The sequence below is a fragment of the Sapajus apella genome, unplaced genomic scaffold (assembly GCF_009761245.1).
Source record: "Sapajus apella isolate SASKATOON/1434 unplaced genomic scaffold, GSC_monkey_1.0 scaffold74, whole genome shotgun sequence".
Lineage (NCBI taxonomy): Eukaryota > Metazoa > Chordata > Mammalia > Primates > Cebidae > Sapajus > Sapajus apella.
Window position 1 is genome coordinate 9,797,349 of NW_022437014.1, and position 20,675 is coordinate 9,818,023.

At 44.9% G+C, this 20,675-nt stretch overlaps 1 protein-coding gene across 4 annotated transcripts in view; it reads right to left on the minus strand.

Annotated features, from left to right (window-relative positions):
- The window catches only part of MAPKBP1 (mitogen-activated protein kinase binding protein 1), a 53,349-nt gene that overhangs the window by 20,536 nt on the left and 12,138 nt on the right, over window positions 1–20,675 (minus strand). For 3 of the 4 annotated variants that reach the window (XM_032251226.1, XM_032251225.1, XM_032251224.1), the window contains exon 3: window positions 6,421–6,512. The exons of the other annotated variant lie outside the window; for it this stretch is intronic. In XM_032251226.1, the coding sequence (XP_032107117.1) occupies window positions 6,421–6,512 (92 nt within the window). The remainder of the gene's footprint in view (window positions 1–6,420; window positions 6,513–20,675) is intronic. 4 annotated transcript variants of the gene reach the window in all.

A 20,675-nucleotide genomic window follows, 5' to 3' on the forward strand; every position in this document is an offset into this window, starting at 1 on the left:
ACATGGCCAAGGTTCCCTGTGTGCCTGGCTTGTTGAGATCCAACCTGTTCTCAAAAGCAGCAAGGAGCCTTCTCAGCCTTCTTGGTGAACTCTGAGCGAGTTCCTAGGTCAGCCAGGGAGAGGAGGGCAGGGCCTGGTTTGTATCAGTCTTTCCCTCCACATCCCCTGACCCTGCCCAGCTGGGTGAGTCCTTCCTGCAGTGCTGGCTGGGATTTCACCACATGCCAAGGGCTGGGTTGGCCCAACCAGCTGAGTCCTGCAACTCAGCACCTGAGGGTGCAGAGCGGCTGCTCACTCTCACGGGGAGGGTATAAGGCCTCAGTCCATCCAGGTCTCAACCTGGGGCAGTCATGTGGTGGAGTACTCGCGCCAGGTGCTGGGCCCACTGCCCAGGAAGGGCCAAGCCTTCAACAGTCCCATTCCTGACACAGGTCCGGGCCTGCTGCTACCACAGAGAGCCCAGGATTCCCACAGGATCCACCTCCCACCACTCTCCATCCCCCAATGGGATGAGCCACGCATGGCACAGAACACACAGAGAGCAGGACACAAGAGATCCAACCAGAGACCCTGGGCCTTTGAATGTTTTTCTTCCAGACCAGGTAAAGTCTGAGAGTGACTCACAGAGGCATACCAAAGGGGCTTCCAGCCTCGCTCAAAAGTCGCCCTCTAGCCCTATTTATCATTACAACCCTTCCTGCAGCACTGCGACTGCTTATACTGTTTCCAAAGTACACATCAACTGGTAATATTCCATATGACTTACGTTGAGGGGAGGGGATCTATCTTCAGACCCTAGTCTGCCAGTTCTGTGAGGGTGGTATTTCTGTTTTACTTACTGTTAAACTCCCAGGGCCTAGAAGATAGGCATTCAGTAAATATTTGTAAATGAGTGAATATATCTTCAAGTCACTGGCTGCAAGATCTCAAAGTCCTGGCTGCCAAGGAACCTCCTGGGTAGCAGCGTGTGAAGCAGGGCCCTGGGGAGCCGTCCATGGTTCTCCCATACCTCAGGCATTTAGGACTGCTTGATGCTTGAGGGCAGCGTGGTGGTGGAAAGAGCAGAACATGAGGTCACAGGCCTGTCTGCTCACATGCTGCGTGATCCTGGGTACCAAGTCCCAGCCTTTTCTTCTCTGAGGTCCCTGGTCTCTCTACTATCCCTGGCGAGTGTCCTACAGAGAATAAGAAGGCAGCTCTGTGCCCCCTCATTCAGCTCAGGTGTCACTGAATACAGTTCACGAGGAGGATTCTGTCACACCCAGTGCAGTGCTTTGAAGCTGAGGATCTCAGCATAAATTCTAACATGGGCTGGGTAAATGGAGGGCATTCTCAGGAGAGCAGGGTTTCCCTCTTCTCCTCCCCACTTAAAGCAACCAAGAGGTCTCTTCTTAGCTGCCAGCTACACCCATCACCTTGCTAGGACACTTCCCATCTCAGCAGAAGAGGGGCAGCTGTATACAGAGCACTCACCAGGCCACTCTGGCATGGGAGCCAGGAGAAACCCATTCTCAGGACTGGCTGACGCCGCATGGGCACCAGGGGCTGTGCTGGGCTCAAACGCCCATCAACCTTCCACCAAGCCAGCTGGGGAAAGGCCCAACTCAACTAAGTCTCTCAAAGGGACTGTCTGGCCAACTCTGGCAAAGGGCTTCCCGTGGGGAAACAACAGCCATGGGCGAACTCCAGGGAAGAGATGCAGGAGGCACCAGGACAGGCTCCACGCTCGGCCTGAGTCCTACCGACCTCTGCCTGACAGGCTGCCCACCCTCCTTCCCTGTGCTGTTTCATTTCCTTTCAGAAAACTTTGTTTCGGTTTGATATTTGCCTCTGGGCCTCAGAGCATTTTCTGAGTTTTGTTTCTCTTCTTGTTTCTAGGATACCTGAGCTGGCTCCTAGAGCAACAGACACAGGAGGAACCAGAGCGCGCGGGCTGGGGGCTGCGTTAGGATGATCAGATAGGAAAAGCGGGAGACGAGGAGGGAGGGAAGAACCTGCTTGTGCTCACACAGGCTCTGGTGGCCCCCAACATCACAGCACCACATCAGGGAGCTCTAGGACACAGCAAAACTCAAACACACAGCGAGAAGCCATTCACACAGAGGAACTGAAGTTCTGAGAAACCAAAAGTTCAGGGAACAGATTAAGGGCATTGCCCAGGACTGGCCTAAGCCAAGCACAGACACTCAGAAAACCTACTAGAGGTTCCATTAGGGAAGCCTCTACACGACCTGGAAGGATAATGACTCCCAGGCACAGGCACTGGGCTGAGACCTGCCCATGAACATGCATAAGCACACGCCCTTGAAGGCCAGGCCTAGAGCCCAGGGGTGTGTGAGGAAGAAAGCGGGCAGGACTCCACACTCCCCAGGGCAGGGACACAGGGCTCAGCATGCACCAAGTAGCACCCCAAGGCCTTTTCTGCCTATGCTACATCCAGCCCCAGCCCTACCTGCAACAAGACAGAACCTGGCTTTCCCAGGCAGAGGCAAGAACAAGTGGAATTCCCCTGAGGCAGGCTGCACACGCTTATCCAGTAGAGAGGTCTTTCCATCAGCTTGCTGTTCCGGGAGGCTCCCACAGCACCCCTACTGCAGCCATTAAACACCAAGGGCCACTCGGGAAAAACACTGACCCTAAACCCAGGGGCAGAAGTCTCCCTGACACAGATTCAGCTGCCCATAAATTGGGCTCTTCTCATTCAAAGGGCAGGTAGGCAGCTTAGGGGAAAAGCAATTGTTAAAAATAAGCAGCAAGTATGGTCTTCCCCGACCCTGTGCCATTTTCACAACCACAGCCCTACAGTCATACTTAGGTTAGAACCCAAATACACACACTAGCTATGTTACCTCAAGCAAAATGCTTAATCTTTTTTGTTTTTTTAAGAGACAGGGTCTCATTGTGTCACCCAAGCTGCAGTGCAGTAGCGTGATCATAGCTCACTGTAGCCTTGACCTCCTGGGCTCAAGCAATCCTCCCGCCCCAGCCTCCCAAGTTGCTAGGACTACAGGCACATGCCACCACACCCAGCTAATTTTTTCATTTTTACTTCTACGTAAAGACAGTGTTCTCACTATGTTGCCCAGGCTGGTTTCAAACTCTTGGTCTCAAGCAATCCCCTCTGCCTTGGCTTCCCAAAGCGCTGGGATTATAGGCATGAGCCACCGCACCAGGTCTGCTTAACCTCTTTGAATCTCAATTTCCTCCTCTAAAATATGGAGGTGATAATAGTACCAACCTCAAAGTGTTGCTCAGAGTATTAAATAATTCATATAAAGTGCTTAAAAAGTGCCTGGGCATAGAATAAGTACAGCCATGCATCACATAATAACATTTTGGTCAACAGTGAAGGGCATGTATGGCAGTGGTCCCGTAAGATTACAATGAAGCTAAAATATTCCCATTACTGAGTGACATCTTGATGATCCTGACCCTATGTAGTTCTATGTGCTAGGCTAACATGTGTGTTTGTGTCTTTGTTTTTTTTTAAAAAAAAAAAGTTTAAAAAGTAAAAAAAAAAGAAAAAATTTAAGCTTATAGAATAAGATATAAATAAAATACTTCCGGACCAGGCATGGTAGCTCACACCTGTAATCTCAGCACTTCGGGAGACCAAGGCGGACGGATCACCTGAGGTCAGAAGCTCAAGACCAGCCTGGCCAACACGGCAATACTCTGTCTCTACTAAAAATACAAAAATTAGCTGAGCGTGGTGGTGGGCGCCTGTAATCCCAGCTACTCAGGAGGCTGAGGCAGGAGAATCATTTGAACCCAGGAGACAGAGCTTGCAGTGAGCAAAGATTGTGCCACTGCACTCCAGCCTGGGTGACAGAGGGAGACACTGTCACAGGAAAAAAAAAAAAAAAAAAAGAAAATACTTTTGTAGAGCTGTACTGTGTTTCTGTTTTACATTAAGTGTTACTATAGGAGTCAAGAAGTCAAAAAAAATTACAGTTTATAATGTAAGAAAGTTACAGTGAGTAGGTTAATCTATTATTGAAGAAAAAATATGTTCTTAAAATAAATGTAATGTAGCCAAGTGTACAGTGTTTGTAAAGTGTACAGCAATGTTCTGGCCCCTCAAACTCACTCACCACTCACTCACTGACTCATCCAGAACAACTTCCGGTCCTGGAAGCTCCATTCATGTAAGTGCCTTATACAAGTGTGCCTTTTTAAAGAATATTTTATATGGTATTTTCACTGTACTTTTTCTATGTTTAAATATACAAATACCATTGTATTAGGATTATGTGTAAGATTCAGAACAGTAACTTGCTGTGCAGGTTTGTAGCCTAGGCACAACTGGCTTCACCATGTAGCCTAGGTGTGTAGCAGGCTCTACTATCCAGGTTTGTGTAAGTGTACTCTAACATGCACACAGCAACAAAACTGGCAAACGACACATTTCTTCCGCACATATCCCCATCATTAAGTAACACATGACTGTACTTGATAAAGCCAGCTTTTTTGTTGGTGGTGGTTTGTTTGTTTCTTTTGAGACAGTGTCTCCCTTTGTTGCCCAGTCTGGAGTGCAGCGGCGCAATCTCGACTTACTGCAACCTCCATGTCCTGGGTTCAAGTGATTCTCATGCCTTAGCCTCCGGAGTAGCTGGGACTACCAGTACCTGCCACCTCACCCAGCTAATTTTTTGTGTGTTTTTGGTAAAGACAGGGGTTCACCATGTTGGCCAGGCTGGTCTTGAACTCCTGACCTCAAGTAATTTGCCCACCTCAGCCTTCCAAGGTGCTGGGATTACAGGTGCCACCCAGCCCAATAAAGGAAGCTTTTTTGATGGGGTGATAAAACTAAGCAAATCATGTATCTAGTATAAAAACTATAAAAGCTGCTATGAAAATTACATTGGGGAACAAAGTAGGCATTACCAAGCTAATAGCAGAGTAAGAAAGTACAGGAGCGGCCCTTCTCATTTTCGCATTCCTGTGCCTCTCAGAGGGAGCCAGAAGCAGGAGGGGTTCTAAGCTTTCTGCAGAAGCCTGAAGAAACTATGGTTGGAGGTTTCCCACTTATAGGAGCAGAGGAGTGAAAAGGCAGCAAGAGAAAGAATAGCAGCCCAGCCCTCGACTTCTCTTCTATGGCACTGATCTCTCTTAAAGTGACTAGAACAAATGAATATTCACAGCAGCATTATTCATAATAGCTAAGAAGTAGAAACAAGCTAAATGTCCATCAACTGAAGAATAGATAAAATGTGGTACATTTACGCAATGCAGCCACAGAAAGGAATAATAAGGTAGTGATACATGCTACGACATAGATTAGCCTTGAAAACATTATGCTGGCAGGCGTGGTGGCTCACGCTTGTCATCCCAGCACTTTGGGGGCTGAAGTGGGGGGACTGCTTGAGCCCAGGAGTTTGAGACTAGCCTAGGCAATACAGTTAGACCCTGCCTCTACAAAAAATGGAAAAATTAGCTGGGCATGGTGGTACATACCCATCATCCCAGCTACTCAGGAGGCTAAGGCAGGAGGCTGAGGCAGCAGTCAGTCATGACTGCACCACTGTACTCCAGGCTGTGCAACAGAAAGAAGCCTGTCACTAAAGGCCAAATACGGTGTTAACTGATTCAATTTATGTGAAATATCCAGAACAGGCAAATTAATGGAGACAGATGAGCGGTTGCCTAGGGATGAAGGTCTGGTGAGGTGGGGGTAGGAATGAAGAGTGCCTGATAGGAACGGGGCCAGGTATGGTGGCTCACGCCTGTAATCCCAGCACTTCGGTGGCTGAGGCAGGTGGATGGCTTCAGTTTAGGAGTTTGAGACCAGCCTGGGCAACGTGGTGAAACCCCATCTCTACAAAAAATTAGCCAGGCATGGGGGAGTGCGCCCATAGTCCCAGCTACTTGGGAAGCTGAGGTGGGAGGACTGCTTGAGCATGGCGGGGCGGAGGTGCAGTGAGCCGAGATTGAGCCATTGCATTCCAGCCTGGGCGACAGAGCCAGACCCTGTCTCAGAAGAAAAAAAAGGAACAGGGTCATGAAAATATTCTAAATTTGATTGTGGTGATGGTTGCACAACTCTGTGAATACACTAAAAACTAGTGAATTGGATATTTTAAACGAGTGACTTATACGGTATATGAATTACATCTCAATTAAGCTGTTTTTTAAATGACTGGAAGGTAGTTATTGAAGGTGGTGCTGGGAACTGTGTGTAACATAAAGTGTAAATCTGTGTGTGGGAGGCGGGGTAGATAACCAAAAAGCAGGACAGGACGGCAATAATGACAGCACCCAACAAAGAACTTTTACCTGGACCTGCGTCTCTTTACAAAAATGGCACGAACACATTAACCTGGATGTATCTTCCAGAAGATATGAGAAAAGCTGCCCACTCCAGCTGGTCTAGCATGGCTATAAATTCCCACACAACAAGATCTCTTCCAAGGAACTTACCCTGCTGGGTAGGCAACTAAACCTGATCGGGGGTCACAGGCAAGTCCTCTGCCTCCAGACACTGTAATTCCCAGCACCTTCTCCAAGGTCACCTGTTAGAGCAAGACAGAAGTGACATGTTATAGACAGAGTGTATTGCAGAAGAAGGTGCTAAAAGTACCTGGGACCATCCTGAGGCACTGCCTACTTTCCAGATGCCCATGTCTTCAGAACAGAGATATGACTTCTGTAGCTTCTTCTGTTCTGGCCACCGGACTTGTTGATCACATGGGAAAAACCCAATATGCATCACCTATTTTTAGCAGGGCTCAGTGTGCTGGTACCACAGGAAAGAAAACCAACTCCTTAAAGCACAACTCATGGCCACAGAGGAACAAGGATTCCCCCAAACCAGGAAGGCACCATGTATAAGCTAGCACCTGGGGTCCCCAGACTAGACAGTCTGTGAGACTCAGAGGAGGCCACTGATACTCGTGCTTTGGCAGGCATGAAGGAAAGGCCACTCTGACTTACCAAGAGCCAAAAGAATGTTAGGTATCAATTAGGTGACTCATAATATCCTCGACCTTTGCATTCTATCATGTTCCTCCCCTCCATCAGAGGGCTCTGCCTCCCAAATGTTTGCCAGTTGATACAGACTACAATTCAAGGAGGCAGAAACATGGCTTAGTGCTGTGTTCTACAAAGCACCGATGCTCAGGGTACTCTAATTATTATTATTAAGCCGCAACTCCCAAGTGTAGTGAGCCAAAGGGCTGCTCAACTCCTATTTTCTCCTGCTAATCTGATTCAAGGTAAATCCTTTGGATTCAAATTTGCATTGATCCCTTCCCTCCCTCATGCTTCAGTGTTGGTCCCCAAGAATTATACCGAGTCAGTTGGTTCTCAGCTGATCTTCTTTCTAACAGGCATTTCGGTAGGTGTTTTGTGGGCAGATGATCCAATTCCAAAGAGAATTTTTTTTTTTTTTTTTTTTTGAGACGGAGTTTTGCTCTTGTTACCCAGGCTGGAGTGCAATGGCACGATCTCTGAACCGCCTCCTGGGTTCAGGCAATTCTCCTGCCTCAGCCTCCTGAGTAGCTGGGATTACAGGCACGCGCCACCATGCCCAGCTAATTTTTTTTTTGTATTTTTAGTAGAGACGGGGTTTCACCATGTTGACCAGGATGGTCTCGATCTCTTGACCTCGTGATCCACCCGCCTCGGCCTCCCAAAGTGCTAGGATTACAGGCTTGAGCCACCGCGCCCGGCCTGAGAATTAATTCTCTAAAGCAATCTAAAGCAAGAAGGAGACATGGGACACTAACACTCTAGAGACCAGTGTTTATCAAAGTTTTTGGCCATGACCTACAGTAAGAAACACATTTTATATCATGACTTGCTATATAGAGACGTGTGTGCATGTGCATACAACTGAAGGTTTCACAAAACAATATCCTATTGCATGTCATATACTCTATTTTCTATTCCATTTCATTAAAAAATAATCCTGGTCATGGCCCACTTTACTGAGTTCATGACCTACAAATGGGCTGGAAGCTCTAGTTTGGGACACCCTGCTACAGAACCTGTCTCTCTGCCAGGCCTGGGTGACAGGCTCTGATCACCGGCACCTTTGTGTTCCTTAGTCATTTTCCTCCTAGGACTCAGAGCGGTAGATCGCACTTCCGCACTAGGAAAACCCCACAGGCAGGAGTTTGCCTGGGCTCAAAACTTGGCTTATTTTCAAAGGATTTATGTTTTTTGGTTTTTTCTGGCTTTGTAAGCAGCTATCCAAGAGGGAAAAAAGGCAGTTTCCTTTGGCTCTGTGGAAGGGAGGAGCAGGGGAAAACAGTCAGGGGCATCAGCTGGTTTTTATTTTATGTTCTTAACTCAAACCAGCTTCCTGTTTGCAGGGAGGTTTTGGGCTGAGCTCGACTTTCAAAGGATCTAAGAGTCCAGAGTTCCTGCAACGCCTCTAATAGCTAGGCTTATTTTGCAAGGCTTCAACATGATGGACTTCATAAACTGACTCTCTCCCTTTGATAACTTTCTTCCTAGCCTCCTTTCCAAGAAGGTGGTAGAGCTTCCCCCTGCCTTAGAAAATGGAGACAAACTTAACATCCATTTGCCAAAGACAGTAAAAAAAAAAAAGAAAGAAAGAAAAAGAAAATGGAGACAAACTTCAACATCTCCTGCAAACACACCCCAGGTTCAATGCATTCAAGTTCAATCGGTGGTGTGCCAGAGCTGGCTTGCACCAACTCATGAATACTGACTCTGCAAAACTTTTCCCACATTCAGAGCTAGCAGCACAAGAGTGGCCCTGAAATCACCACCGCACGACGGCTTACACCATGGAAATCAGCAGAAGCTCACAAATCTTACACATCACAGTTTTTTCCCCTCTCACAGAGCCTGTAAATATTTGGCAGCATGCCACTTAGTTCAAGTCACTCTTATCTCTCACTTGGGCTGTAACACGCACATGCTTTCCTTGCTTCAGGCCTTACCCCCTATAGTCTTTTCTCCACATGGTAGGTCACAGGGATCCTTTTAAAATATAAATGGGACCATATCATCATTGTGCCCCAAACCCTCCAAATGGCTTCTCATCTCCCTTAAGTTCAAATCCAAAGACTCTGCCCAGGTTCATAAGGCCCTAAAGCCTTGGGCCTCTGGCTACCTCTCTGACCTCATTTCCTATACCCTCCCCTTCACTCACTCACTCACTCCACGCCAGTCAGCTTACCAACTTTAAGCACCTTAGGCAGATTCTAGCCTCCTGTCCCTTGCATATGCTATTTCTTAGACTAAAAGGCCCTTCTCTCAGCTGTGCACAGAGCTAACTTCCTGAAGTCTTTGCTCAGAGCTCTCTTCCTCAGAGAGGGCCTTCCAGACTAGCTTTACTGCCATAATTCTATATCCAACTTACCCCAGCATTATTTTTCTTCATAGGTCAGAGGCAGGTAGCAACTCAATATTGATGATATCTCTGTCCCTGCTCTTACTGCCTGTCTGTCCCATCAGAATGTGAGCTCCTTGAGGACAGGACGTAGGTTGCTATCCTCCTATGGATGTAGCCCCAGCACTTTAAACAGTCTCTGGCACACAATGCGCACTTGATACATATTTAAGGAATAAATAAATGCCTTGCAGAGGTTTCAGAAACAGTGAAAGCCCAGGAAAACTGGGGTATTTCTGGCCAATAAAGTTGTTCCCCACAAAGTATCTAAAACTGGTTGTGATAGCGGCTATGGGCAGCTGAGGACAAGCAGAAAGGGCGTTAAATGGTACAGGGAACCTTTTGCTTCTTAAGCTGACGGCAGGCACGCACACTTGCTTATATTACTCCATGTCTTTATTTTGTGTCTTAAATACTGTGCAGCAAATATTAAAAAGAGAGAAAAGGTATAGTCAAAGATGTGGTATGGGGCTCAGGACCTTAGGAGCAACATCCTTCTATAACTCACGTCCCCACTTCTCTCTCTAGCCTCAAGCCATTTCGTTGACACTCACTGACCTGGCAATGTGAAGGGAAAGGGTATGAAGAACTAAAAAATCTGGGGGTGGGGTGGGGGGTGGGGTTTTGAGACAAGTCTCACTCTGTCACCCACGCTGGAGTGCAGTGGGGCAATCTTGGCTCACTGCAACCTCCGCCTCCCGGATTCAAGTGATTCTCCTGCCTCAGCCTCTCAAGTAGCTGGGATTATAGGTGCCTACCACTGCACTTGGCTAATTTTCCTATTTTTAGTGGAGAGATGAGGTTTCACATGTTGGCCAGGCTGGTCTCGAACTCCTGATCTCAAGCAAGCCACCCGCCTTGACCTCCCAAAGTGCTGGGATTAACAGGCATTAGCCACCGCGCCCAGCCAAAAATCTGTGCTTTCAGTTTCTCACTTCCGTGCTTACGCAGCTGCACATGTGTATAATTCTTTGACACGTCACAGAACCACTGTGCGCACCCCTCTTTCTGACTGTTCAGCATGGAAGCAGGTGATGAGTTGGGCCCCTTGGCCCATCTGAATACGTGGCATGGGCAAGAAATAAACTGTTGCTTTTAAGCCAGGGGGATTTTGAGGTGGTTTGTTACCAAGCAAGACCTAGCCCAGAAATTTTTCAGACTTTTTGGTCTTGGGACCTTTTTACAGTCTTAGAACTCATCAAGGATGACAGAGGGCTTCTGTTTAGGCAGGTTATATCTATCAATATTTACTGTATTTGAAATCACGATGGGAAACATTAACAATACTTACTAATTCAGTTAAAAATAATAATAAACCCATTACATATTAACAACCTTATTAAAGATAATTCTATTTTCCAAAACAAAAATAATTAGAAGAATGGCACTGTTTTACATTTTTGCAAATCTTCTTCATATCTGGCTTCATAGAGAGAGCCGGGTTCTCATATCTGCATCTATATTCAATCTGTTCTGACATTCTCTAGTGGAAGGATGTGAAGAAAACCTAGCCTCATTTGGATATGGAGTTGGAAACGAGACATCACGGACCCCCAAAGGGGTTTTGGGGACTCCAGGCTTCTCAGACCACACTCTAAACACTACAGCATCTTCCATATGAGGAAGCAAGCTGACGTGTGAGAGGGTTCTGGGCTCAACGATCACTTGAAGAAAGTAAGGTAGGAAAGAGGCCCCGTGAGAAAGTAGCTGTCCGCAAAGTCTGGGACGTGGCCCAAAGTTCTAACAGGAACCTCAGCTCCAAACCCTCAAGGCCCAAATGCCAATGAAATACAGCCCAAGAAACACGCCAGTCCAGGCAACTGTGTCTGGGCAGTGACTTGGGACCCGTCCATCGACAGCTCTAGGAACACTGCTTCATGCACAAGTGGAAACTCGGAGGGAAGAAGAGGGGACCCACTTGCTTCTCTACAGTGAGCTCCTCCACCCCGAAATGCAGCCTCGAATACTCAAGCTGTGACCCAGCTTTTGCTCTAGCAGGTGCAGAGGGTTGAGACGGAAGAAAGTGTATACCAACCTGACAGAGGTATCATCTTTCCCCTGAAGGAAGGCTACTGGAGGCAGAATTACTGCAAGTATAATTTGAGGGAGGGCTTGAATACCCACCACTCGCAGTAAGAAGTAGGCAGAGCACTATCGTATCCTCCCGAGAGAAAGAGGGCCAGCAAAATCATCCCTCACTTTAATAAGATAAAGGGGTAACTTCATACTGGCCTATTCCCAGGAGAGAAAGAACGAATAAAGCCAAGTGTTTAAGTGCTCTTCTGGCTCTCATTAAAGTAGATGGAAAAAACAGGTGGTGTAGAGGCAAGAGTCGGAACTACTCATTCATACTAGATAGAACAGTAGTTTCCAGCCTGCAGATTGCAGTCTATTTTTTTTTTATTTTTTTTTATTTTTTTTTTATTTTTTTATTTTTTTATTTTTTTTGAGACAGAGTTTTGCTCTTGTTGCCCAGGCTGGAGTGCAAAGGCATGCTCTCAGCTAACCACAACCTCCGCCTCCCGGGTTCAAGCGATTCTCCTGCCTCAGCCTCCCGAGTAGCTGGGATTACAGGCATGTGCCACCATGCCCAACTAATTTTGTATTTTTAGTAGAGACAGGGTTTGTCCATGTTGGTCAGGCTGGTCTCGAACTCCTGACCTCAGGGATCACCCATTTTTAGAGCATGGAGAAGATAAGGTACAGGCAGTGAGAAAGAGAGGAGAACCAGGAAGCCGGCGAAGTAGAGAGCTCCCAGAAGGGAGGGGTGGTCAATAGTGAGCGACGAAAGAAATGAAGGAGACAAGGACAGAACTCTCCAGAGTCCAGAGTCATCCGTAAGAGAGGTGGCACAGTACAGGGTCCCAAGTAGTCTCGGAGCCCTAAACACCCAATTCCAGACACTGAGCAGGACCTTCTAAGCTTTTCTGCTCTCTCTCAAGTTCCTGGATCTGATCAATCCATGATCTAGAGAACAGGCACTAGCCAATGGAAGAGAGTCCGTGCAGCTCAGACAGTGGCACTGTTAGGAAGGGCTTCCTGCTTGGACTCACAGCAGAAGTTGTCAGGAAGTGCTTTCCCTTTCTCAGTGTAAGGGACCCCCACAAGGAGTCTGCCATGGCATGGGAGTAGCTGCTCCCTCCAGATAGAGAACTAAGAGGCCAGAGTCACAAAAGGCCAGGGTCACTTAGGATTTGGCTGACCTCAAACTGGTAAGGAAACCCCACAACTGTGAGGAAAATGATCTGTTTTGGTTGCTATGTTTTGTTGCCACCAGCTTCTTTCTTTCCCCTTTTCCCCTCCCCCACTTCTCAATCCCACTCAATTCAAGTTATAAATACTGACTTGTCAGTCATTCCAGCCAAACCATGGACTTGCTATTTCTGTCATCAAGCATGTCCAAGGCAGAGCACTCTTCGCCTTCCACTCCCTTCCTTCAGGTTAAGAAGAACTATATTTGTCTCTTGCCCACACACTACACTCTAATCTCACAAAGCAGATCCTCTATCAGATTCTGAGAAGTGCCACTTAGGCCAAAGCCACAGAAGAAGCCAAAGCCAGCAGGCTTTGTGCAGAGACTTAGGCAGCGGGGCAGAGACCCGGTGACTAGACCTCGGAGTGGGGAGGAAGGACAGGTACCATGACCAGGCTAACGCATTCCTGCCCCTTCAAAGTTCAAAGTGCCACCTGGTCAGAGGCAGGCTGGGGCCCAATGGCCACCCGAAGACCTTGGGTCTCATCTCTGCTCCTGGTCTCTACCCAGTTTGGCTAATTCAGAGTTCCATCTATAGGACAAAGACTCACAGAAACAAATAATTCCAATGCAACAAACAAACAAACAAACAAACAAAAAGGGTATCCTGCTTAACAGTTCAAAACTAGTTGGAGCTGAGTCAATTCTCCAGACTAAGATTAAAACAGCCTTAGTTTCTAAGGAAGGTGCAGTGCCACTGCTTGGAGAGGGTGACCTGACAAAGCCTCTAGCCCTGAAGACAAGGAGACTGGAACAAAAGTTCCCAAACGTGGCAAGTCAACAAAGTACCGAAAGAAATTAAGCTTTTTTCATGTGACAGTCCCAACTCTATCCCCGCCCCATCCTCTTCCCTTGACTGCCAGATTCTCAATGAAAAGATAATAAGTAGGGTTTCAGAGTCTGCTATTAAAGCTCTCCAGGTGGTTCTAATGATTATCAGATTGGGAACTACTAAATTAAAGCATTTGCCCTTTCATCTCCATATTTTAGCCTCTCTTGGGTTAGTCTCAATGTTCCAGGTATCTTTCCAAGAACACACGGGGGGTACAAAACGGTCTGGCGCAGAGAGAGGATCTACAGCTGCCATTTACTGAATGTATTCTTTGTGCCAATAACTGTTCTAAGCACTTCACACAGGTCGTCTCATTCAATACTCTGAACCATGAAGGACTAGGGTTATCTCGATTTTACAGATGAAAGAGGTAAGCAGTGAGTGGAAGGACCAGGATTTAGACCTGGGGCTGTCTGGCTCCAGAAACCATGGTGCTTTGAGGAGAGAGCTCAAATTCTCTAGAACCATCGGAATGCTACAGTTTGTGAAATAGCACACAGAGAAGTCACTACGCCTTCGTGCAAGCATCAAGGCCGGGTCTGAGAGCCAAAACAGAAGGCAGAGGGCAACAAGATAGAAGGACAATAGAGACCATTCATGCTATCTTTAACATTAACAACAACAACAACAACAACAACAAATTAGCAGCTAAAATGGGTCTAAAAACCGGGTTCTGACTTCTCAGAGATGGTTGCAGAGAAAGAGGGAGGGTCTTCCTAATGCCAGAGTATCATGTGGTCAGAGCTTGCCCGTGTCCAGCCTATGCTAGAGCCAAATATAGACAGAGGACACCCGTTTCCAAGGCAACTGGCATTGCAGTGTCAGAAGCAGGAGAAGCTGATTCGTATGCAGATGGAGGAAGAGGTAAGGAAGGCGTCAGACTAGAGGGGGAGGGAATGAAGAGACTCTAGCTAAAGGGCCCAGTTATATTAATAGTACAGTCATCAGCACGTGCCCAAGTCCAGAGAGCAGATTTAACAGCTTTTACAGTGCCTGGTAGAGCCCTTCTGCCCTCTCTTTTTCTTCCACAGTTAACAGAAAGTCAAGAAAAGAAGTTATCTCACTATAAGTATGCAGAATTAGGGTGGGGGTGGAGGTTGTAAATTTTTTTTTCCTCTAAAGTCAGTCCTCTCTACAGTACTACAGCAAGATCAGAACCACAAACAAAGTTCTATGAGCCAAAAATCTGATCATCAAAAGGATCTAATTCCTCCTTATACATACCAACTCTACACACCTGAGCTTTCTTACACTCCTTTTCTATTTTGTAACCAGGGAGAATATTAACTGTTCCTTATCTGGACGAAGTGTGCAAAGTGAAATGTGTCTCCTGCAACAAAAAGGAGAATATGGAGGGCTCTCAGTGCCCCTACAAGAACACAGCTTACGCCATGAAACTCTCCTGGGAAGAAGGTAGGTTTCCTCAATCTATTCTCTACAAAATGCCAACATCCCAGTTTAGGCCTTCAACACATTCCTGGATATAGCAATGGCTTTCTAATCAATTTCCTTATTAGAGGCTCTTTCCTCCCCTCCTCCAACCCATCAGCATAATTTTTCCACAGCATAGCTTTGATCCATGTTGCTCCCCTGCCCAAAAGCTTTTTCAGTCGCTCCTTCCTGTCAACTAAATAAAATAAAAATGTTTCAGCCTAGAATCAATGATCCCTACCCATCTCATAATTCTATTTCCTACCACTCATCTATAAGAATCATGTGCATTTGTCAATCTGGACTATTCATTTCTCTGGAAAGGAGCCTTGGGGTTTTAGCTCATACTCTTCTAACCTTCCCTTCCACCGCCCTATACTGAAATCCTTCCTTTCCTTCCAGGACCAGCTCAAATGTCACATCCCCTCCAATTCTTTCTGTGACGGCCTGGCCAGAAATGATTCCTCCCCTCCTGGGTACTCTTATAGTAGCACTTAATTTGCATCATTCATATGGCATGCACTGCTTAGAACCTTGTAAAGAATTTCTATTCTTTATGGATTTGTCTTACCTCTCCTACCAGTCGATGAACTCCTGGAGGGCAGAGGTTGTATGTCATACAATCATATGCATATAGCACAGGGCACAGTGTTTAATATATATTTGTTGAATCAGTTTTTTAAATACTCAAAAACATTTTTAAAAAACTTAAAAATCTCTATGAATACGCTTCAGTTAATCTAAATTCTCTTACCTCCTAGAGAATTCTCCAACTATATATCAATGCCAGCCCTAAAAGCTGAAGCGGGAGATTCTGATGCCTCTCCAGAAAGACAGAGGAAGACCTAAATAACATAATCTATGTGTCATACATGATTACACACAGAACACTCTAATCCCTGACTTTAGTAAAGACATGCATGGCATGGCTCTTCACAAATCCGACTTAAGTTATAATTAAAGAATATGTTCGAAGCTGGGTGCGGCGGCTCACGCCTGTAAATCCAGCACTTTGGGAGGCCGTGGCAGGTGGATCAAAAGGTAAGGAGTTCAAGACCAGCCTGGGCAACATGGTAAAACCCCTCTCTACTAAAAATACAAAAATTAGCCAGGCATGGTGTTGTGCACCTGTAGTCCCAGCTGCTTGGGAGGCTGAGGCAGAAGAACTGCTTGAATCCAGAAGGCAGAGGTTACAGTGAGCCAAAATCACACCACTGCACTCCAGCCTGGGAAACAGCGCGAGACTCTGTCTCAGAAAAAAAAAAAAAATCAGAATATGTTCAAGAAGATTAGAGATGGTTAAAAAATAAAAGTGATGAACCATAACCCTAAAATAAATAAATTAATTAAATAAAAGTGACCATGTTGATCAAAAAGAGCTTTAAACGCACTTGATAATCAGAACAGTGTTATCTCTAGGTGTTGGAATTATGCATGATTTTTTTTCTTCTTTATGCTTCTCTGTATAAAAGTTGTATGAAATCTTTTCAGAAAGCACACGTACTTCAAAAAGTATCAAAAATATTTTATTTATTAAAGATAACCAAGGAAATATTTTTGAAACTGGCCAGGCATGGTAGCTCAGGCCTATAATCTCAACAGGAAAAAAAACCATCTACTTTATGAGGTTGAGGCAAGTGGATCACTTGAGGTCAGGATTACGCCTATAATCCCAGCTACTCAGGAGGCTGAAGCAAAAGAATCACTTGAACCTGGGAGGCAAAGGTTGCAGTGAGCTGAGATCCCGCCACTGCACTCCAGTCTGGGTGACAGAGCAAGACTCCAGCTCAAAAAAAAAAAAAATGAACTGTCTCAAATTCAACAAGCTTATGATTAATCTTCAAAAACATATTTTTATGTCCTATTACTTCTTTAAAAAACAAAAAAGCTTATTATACCAGATATATTTTTCAATGGCATTTGTGCATAACTGCTTTAATAAAATGAGCATACAGATTTTAAATTTTAAACATCTTAAATTTACATATGAAATACTCATGTTTAAACTGAAAAGACTTACATCTTTATTTTTTTTCTACTTCCAAAAATAATACAGGCTCTTTGTCAAAAATTTAAACATTACAGAAATATATAATGTAGATAGTGAAAGTCCATCATAATCTACTATCCCTCCCTGAGATAACCAATATTAACAAGTTTGGTATTTATAGCCTCACTTTTTAATATGCATATACTAACATATAGATGTTTTAACAAAAATATAATCATTAACATAAAAACTGCTGTACAATTATTAACATAAAATTGACATAAAAAACTGTTATACAATTTGCTTTTTTCCCCCACTTAAGATATCTTGTGTACTCTTCCACATCAGCACATATAGATTAACCTCATTCCTTCCGACAGGTACAAGGTATTTCATTTTATGGATGTCCACCAATCCCCTACTCATAGGTACCTGGATTGCTTCAAAATTTCTCTCCTATCAAAAACACCAAAAAATTCAGTTATATACACCTTTGTGCAGTATGAGTGTTTACACAGATTAAGATACCAGAATTATAACTGCTGAATCAAAAAATATGAATATGCAAAATTTTCTAATGGATACTACCAAATTGTCCTCTAAAAGAGCTAATGTATGCTTTCACTGTATCTTCACATTTTCATGCATCTTTATTTTTTTAAGAAAAAAAAATTTAAATAGAATATTTCACTCTGGTCACAATATTATAAACTTAAATAATGAGTTCTAAAATTAACACATTTTCACCCGGCCTTTCACCTGTAGGTTAATTCATTTCTCAAATTGTTTGTCAATATAAATTAGCTCCAAAAGAAAAAAAATTATTTCTCTATCAAGAGGAGCTTTTGCTGTTAAAAAGTATGCTCATCACACTGGCAGTTTCTAAACAGATACAGAAAAAATTAGGACTCTCCTCTACTCCTGGAGTTCACTGATTGACATTTTTTTAAAAATCCCCCCCCAAAATCATAGCCGTAGTCCTGAAATAAATTACACAGTAGTTAGTATCAAAAAGAACTCCTGCTAAGCCTTCCTTTTGGTCAGTAGTGTTGATACAAGTTAGAATATTGGCAAGAAAAAGGTACTGAAGATAGTTCACAATAAAAAGTCATGCAGAAAGTCTGATTTAAAATGTTGGAACAGAAGAGGTTGAGCCTACAAAAAAGGACCTCTCACAAATGGAAACTTGAAGGACTAAAATCTTGCCAACAAATTAGAAGAAAATTCCTTGGTACTCTAGATATCTCAGACACTGATACTATTAGCAACCCCTTATAGCTGTAAAGTTATTTAGAACTTAAAATGTGCTTTCAAATTCATTAAATCTCACAATGGCCCTGGGAGGGAGTCTCTAGCTCACGGGTGACCTAGAACTCCTAGCCTCAAGCAATCCTCCCACCTCAGGCCTCCTAAGTAACTGGGACTACAGGCATGCCCAGTTAATTTTTTTTTTTTTTTTTTTTTTTTTTTTTTTAATCAGACGGGGTTTTGCCATGTTGCCTAGGTTGGTCTTGAACTCAGGGACTCAAGTGATCTGTCCATCATGGCCTCCCAAAGTCCAGCTAATTTTTTTTTAAAGTTTTTAGAGATGAGATCTTGCTATGTTGCCCAGGCCAGTCTTGAACTCCTGGCCTCAAGTGATTCTCCTGTCTTGGCCTCCAGAGTAGCTGGGGTTAAAGTCCAAGCCACCACATCCAGCTCCTGTTAACTCCTAAGAAGCTGTGTTCACTGGCCAGTTGCAGGTTTGTTACGAGGCAGTATCTCAGTGACAGCTGCTGCAGGGGCCTCACAAGAGAACCCAAAGCAGCCTGCAGAAAGAAGAGCATCACAAGCGTAAAGGATGTGTTGAGAAAAGTCAGCAGCAGGTTATTATGTCATATGAAAACAAACATGGTATACAGAGATACTGTGCCCTTTCAAACAGAAGCCAACCGCTAAATGGCAGGGTAATGGAGGCAGGCCTGTACATTACAAGATTAGTCCTGACAAGCAGCTTCTTGCTTTTCTCCAAAGCAGTAACATGGAGATGCAAGAATCAGGGTTTCTGAGCATGCTCCCAGCTACTCGCCTACAACTGCAAACTGCCTATGGGCTCCCCTCCAACCAATCCGTCTGCCTTGGGGCTCCCTCTACTCAGGACAAATTGAGGCCGTGCAGGGAAGCAGAGGCCTTTAGATCTCATGCTTTTGCACCTATAATGTTACCACAGTGCCTATTTGAGGGAAGAAATAAAAAGAATAGAAATTTGAGATTAGGCAAGACAAGGCACTTGCTCAAAGAACTTTGCAACCTGGAGCCAGCATAGCCACATGGAGTCAGGTGGGCAAGTCACCTCATTTCTGCTCATGTTCATACGAACTCATCAACTGTCATCATCCAGGTTAGCCTGGACACGGGACATTTTTAAGTCCATTTTCTCCCAACAGAAAGGTATTTCCTCCCAGCTATTCTTCACAACTTCAAAAGCAAGGTCAGTGGTATACTAACAGAGATAACAAAGAGGTGGCATTCAGAAGAAAAGAGGGAGAGAGCTGAAGGAGCACTGAAACTAGTCAAGAGGAGGAGCTACAAAGTCAGCCAGCCAACCAAGAGCACAACAGTTTGAAGCCCTGTGACATCCACACACAAAAACAACCAAGGCATCCATCGGTCTCCCCTTCACTCCCCAACCAACCCCAAGAGAGAAGCGGCAACTGCTTGTGGCTTATGGTCATCTGGAACTTCGCAGCTGCACCCTGCCAACTTGACATTCACATACCCACAGAACCACAGGTTGCAGAGTTTCTAACAAGAACGAGAAGCAGGAACAACAGTTCAGGAAATCTGGAGTTAGAGGTGGGAAGGGGAGTAAGGATGTAGACAGACAAGGGTTACTAAGTGACGGATCTAAAACAATAGTCTGAGAAATTCATTAAATTGACTTTTATAAGGAATGTTGGGGAGAAAGTATTTTTTTAAGGAACTGTCCTTTCTTTTTCTCTCTCTCTCTCTCTTTGGGAACTGTCCCTTTTTCTAAGCTGAGTGCAGGATGTGCCTCTTGGCTATGACAATACTAGGCACACTTCTGCAATCAGTGCTATACTGTGCTCATGAAGGCTCCCTGGAAGAAATGCAGAATAAAGATGAAGTGTGGGTGCTGGAGTTCAGAAAGCCTCTATTTGAAATCTAGCTTAGTCATTCACTGACTGTGTAACTACCAGCTACTCACCTGACCTCTCTTATCATTAGTTTTCTTAACTACAAGGTGGGGTGGTAACAGTATTTATGTTAGTGTTCTATAAAACTTGAATAAGATAGTCTATGTAAAATGCTTAGCACAGTGCCTAATACATCATCACCCACCCTGATGACACCCCTAGCATCACATCCCTCAGAAACTGACAACACCTTATTGTTGTTCTATTTTTTCACTTGAGTGGGAGTTACTTGGGGGAATCATTTACCATTATTTGTAATACGCTATTATATTTGTATACACTCTTATGTCTGCTATTTTTCATAATTTTTTCAAGTCTTGTTTGTTTTTGCTTTTGTTTTTTTAGAGACAGAGTCTCGCTCTGTCGCCAGGTGCCAGGCTGGAGTGCACTGGCACGAGCTCGGTTCACTGCAAGCTCCGCCTCCTGGGTTCAAGCAATGCTCCTGCCTCAGCCTCCCAAGTAGCTGGGAGTATAGGCATGCACCACCACGCCCAGCTAATTTTTTTTTTTTTTTTTTTTAGTAGAGACGGCGTTTCACCATGTTGGCCAGGATGGTCTCGATCTCTTGACCTCATGATCCGCTCGCCTTGGCCTCCCAAAGTGCTGAG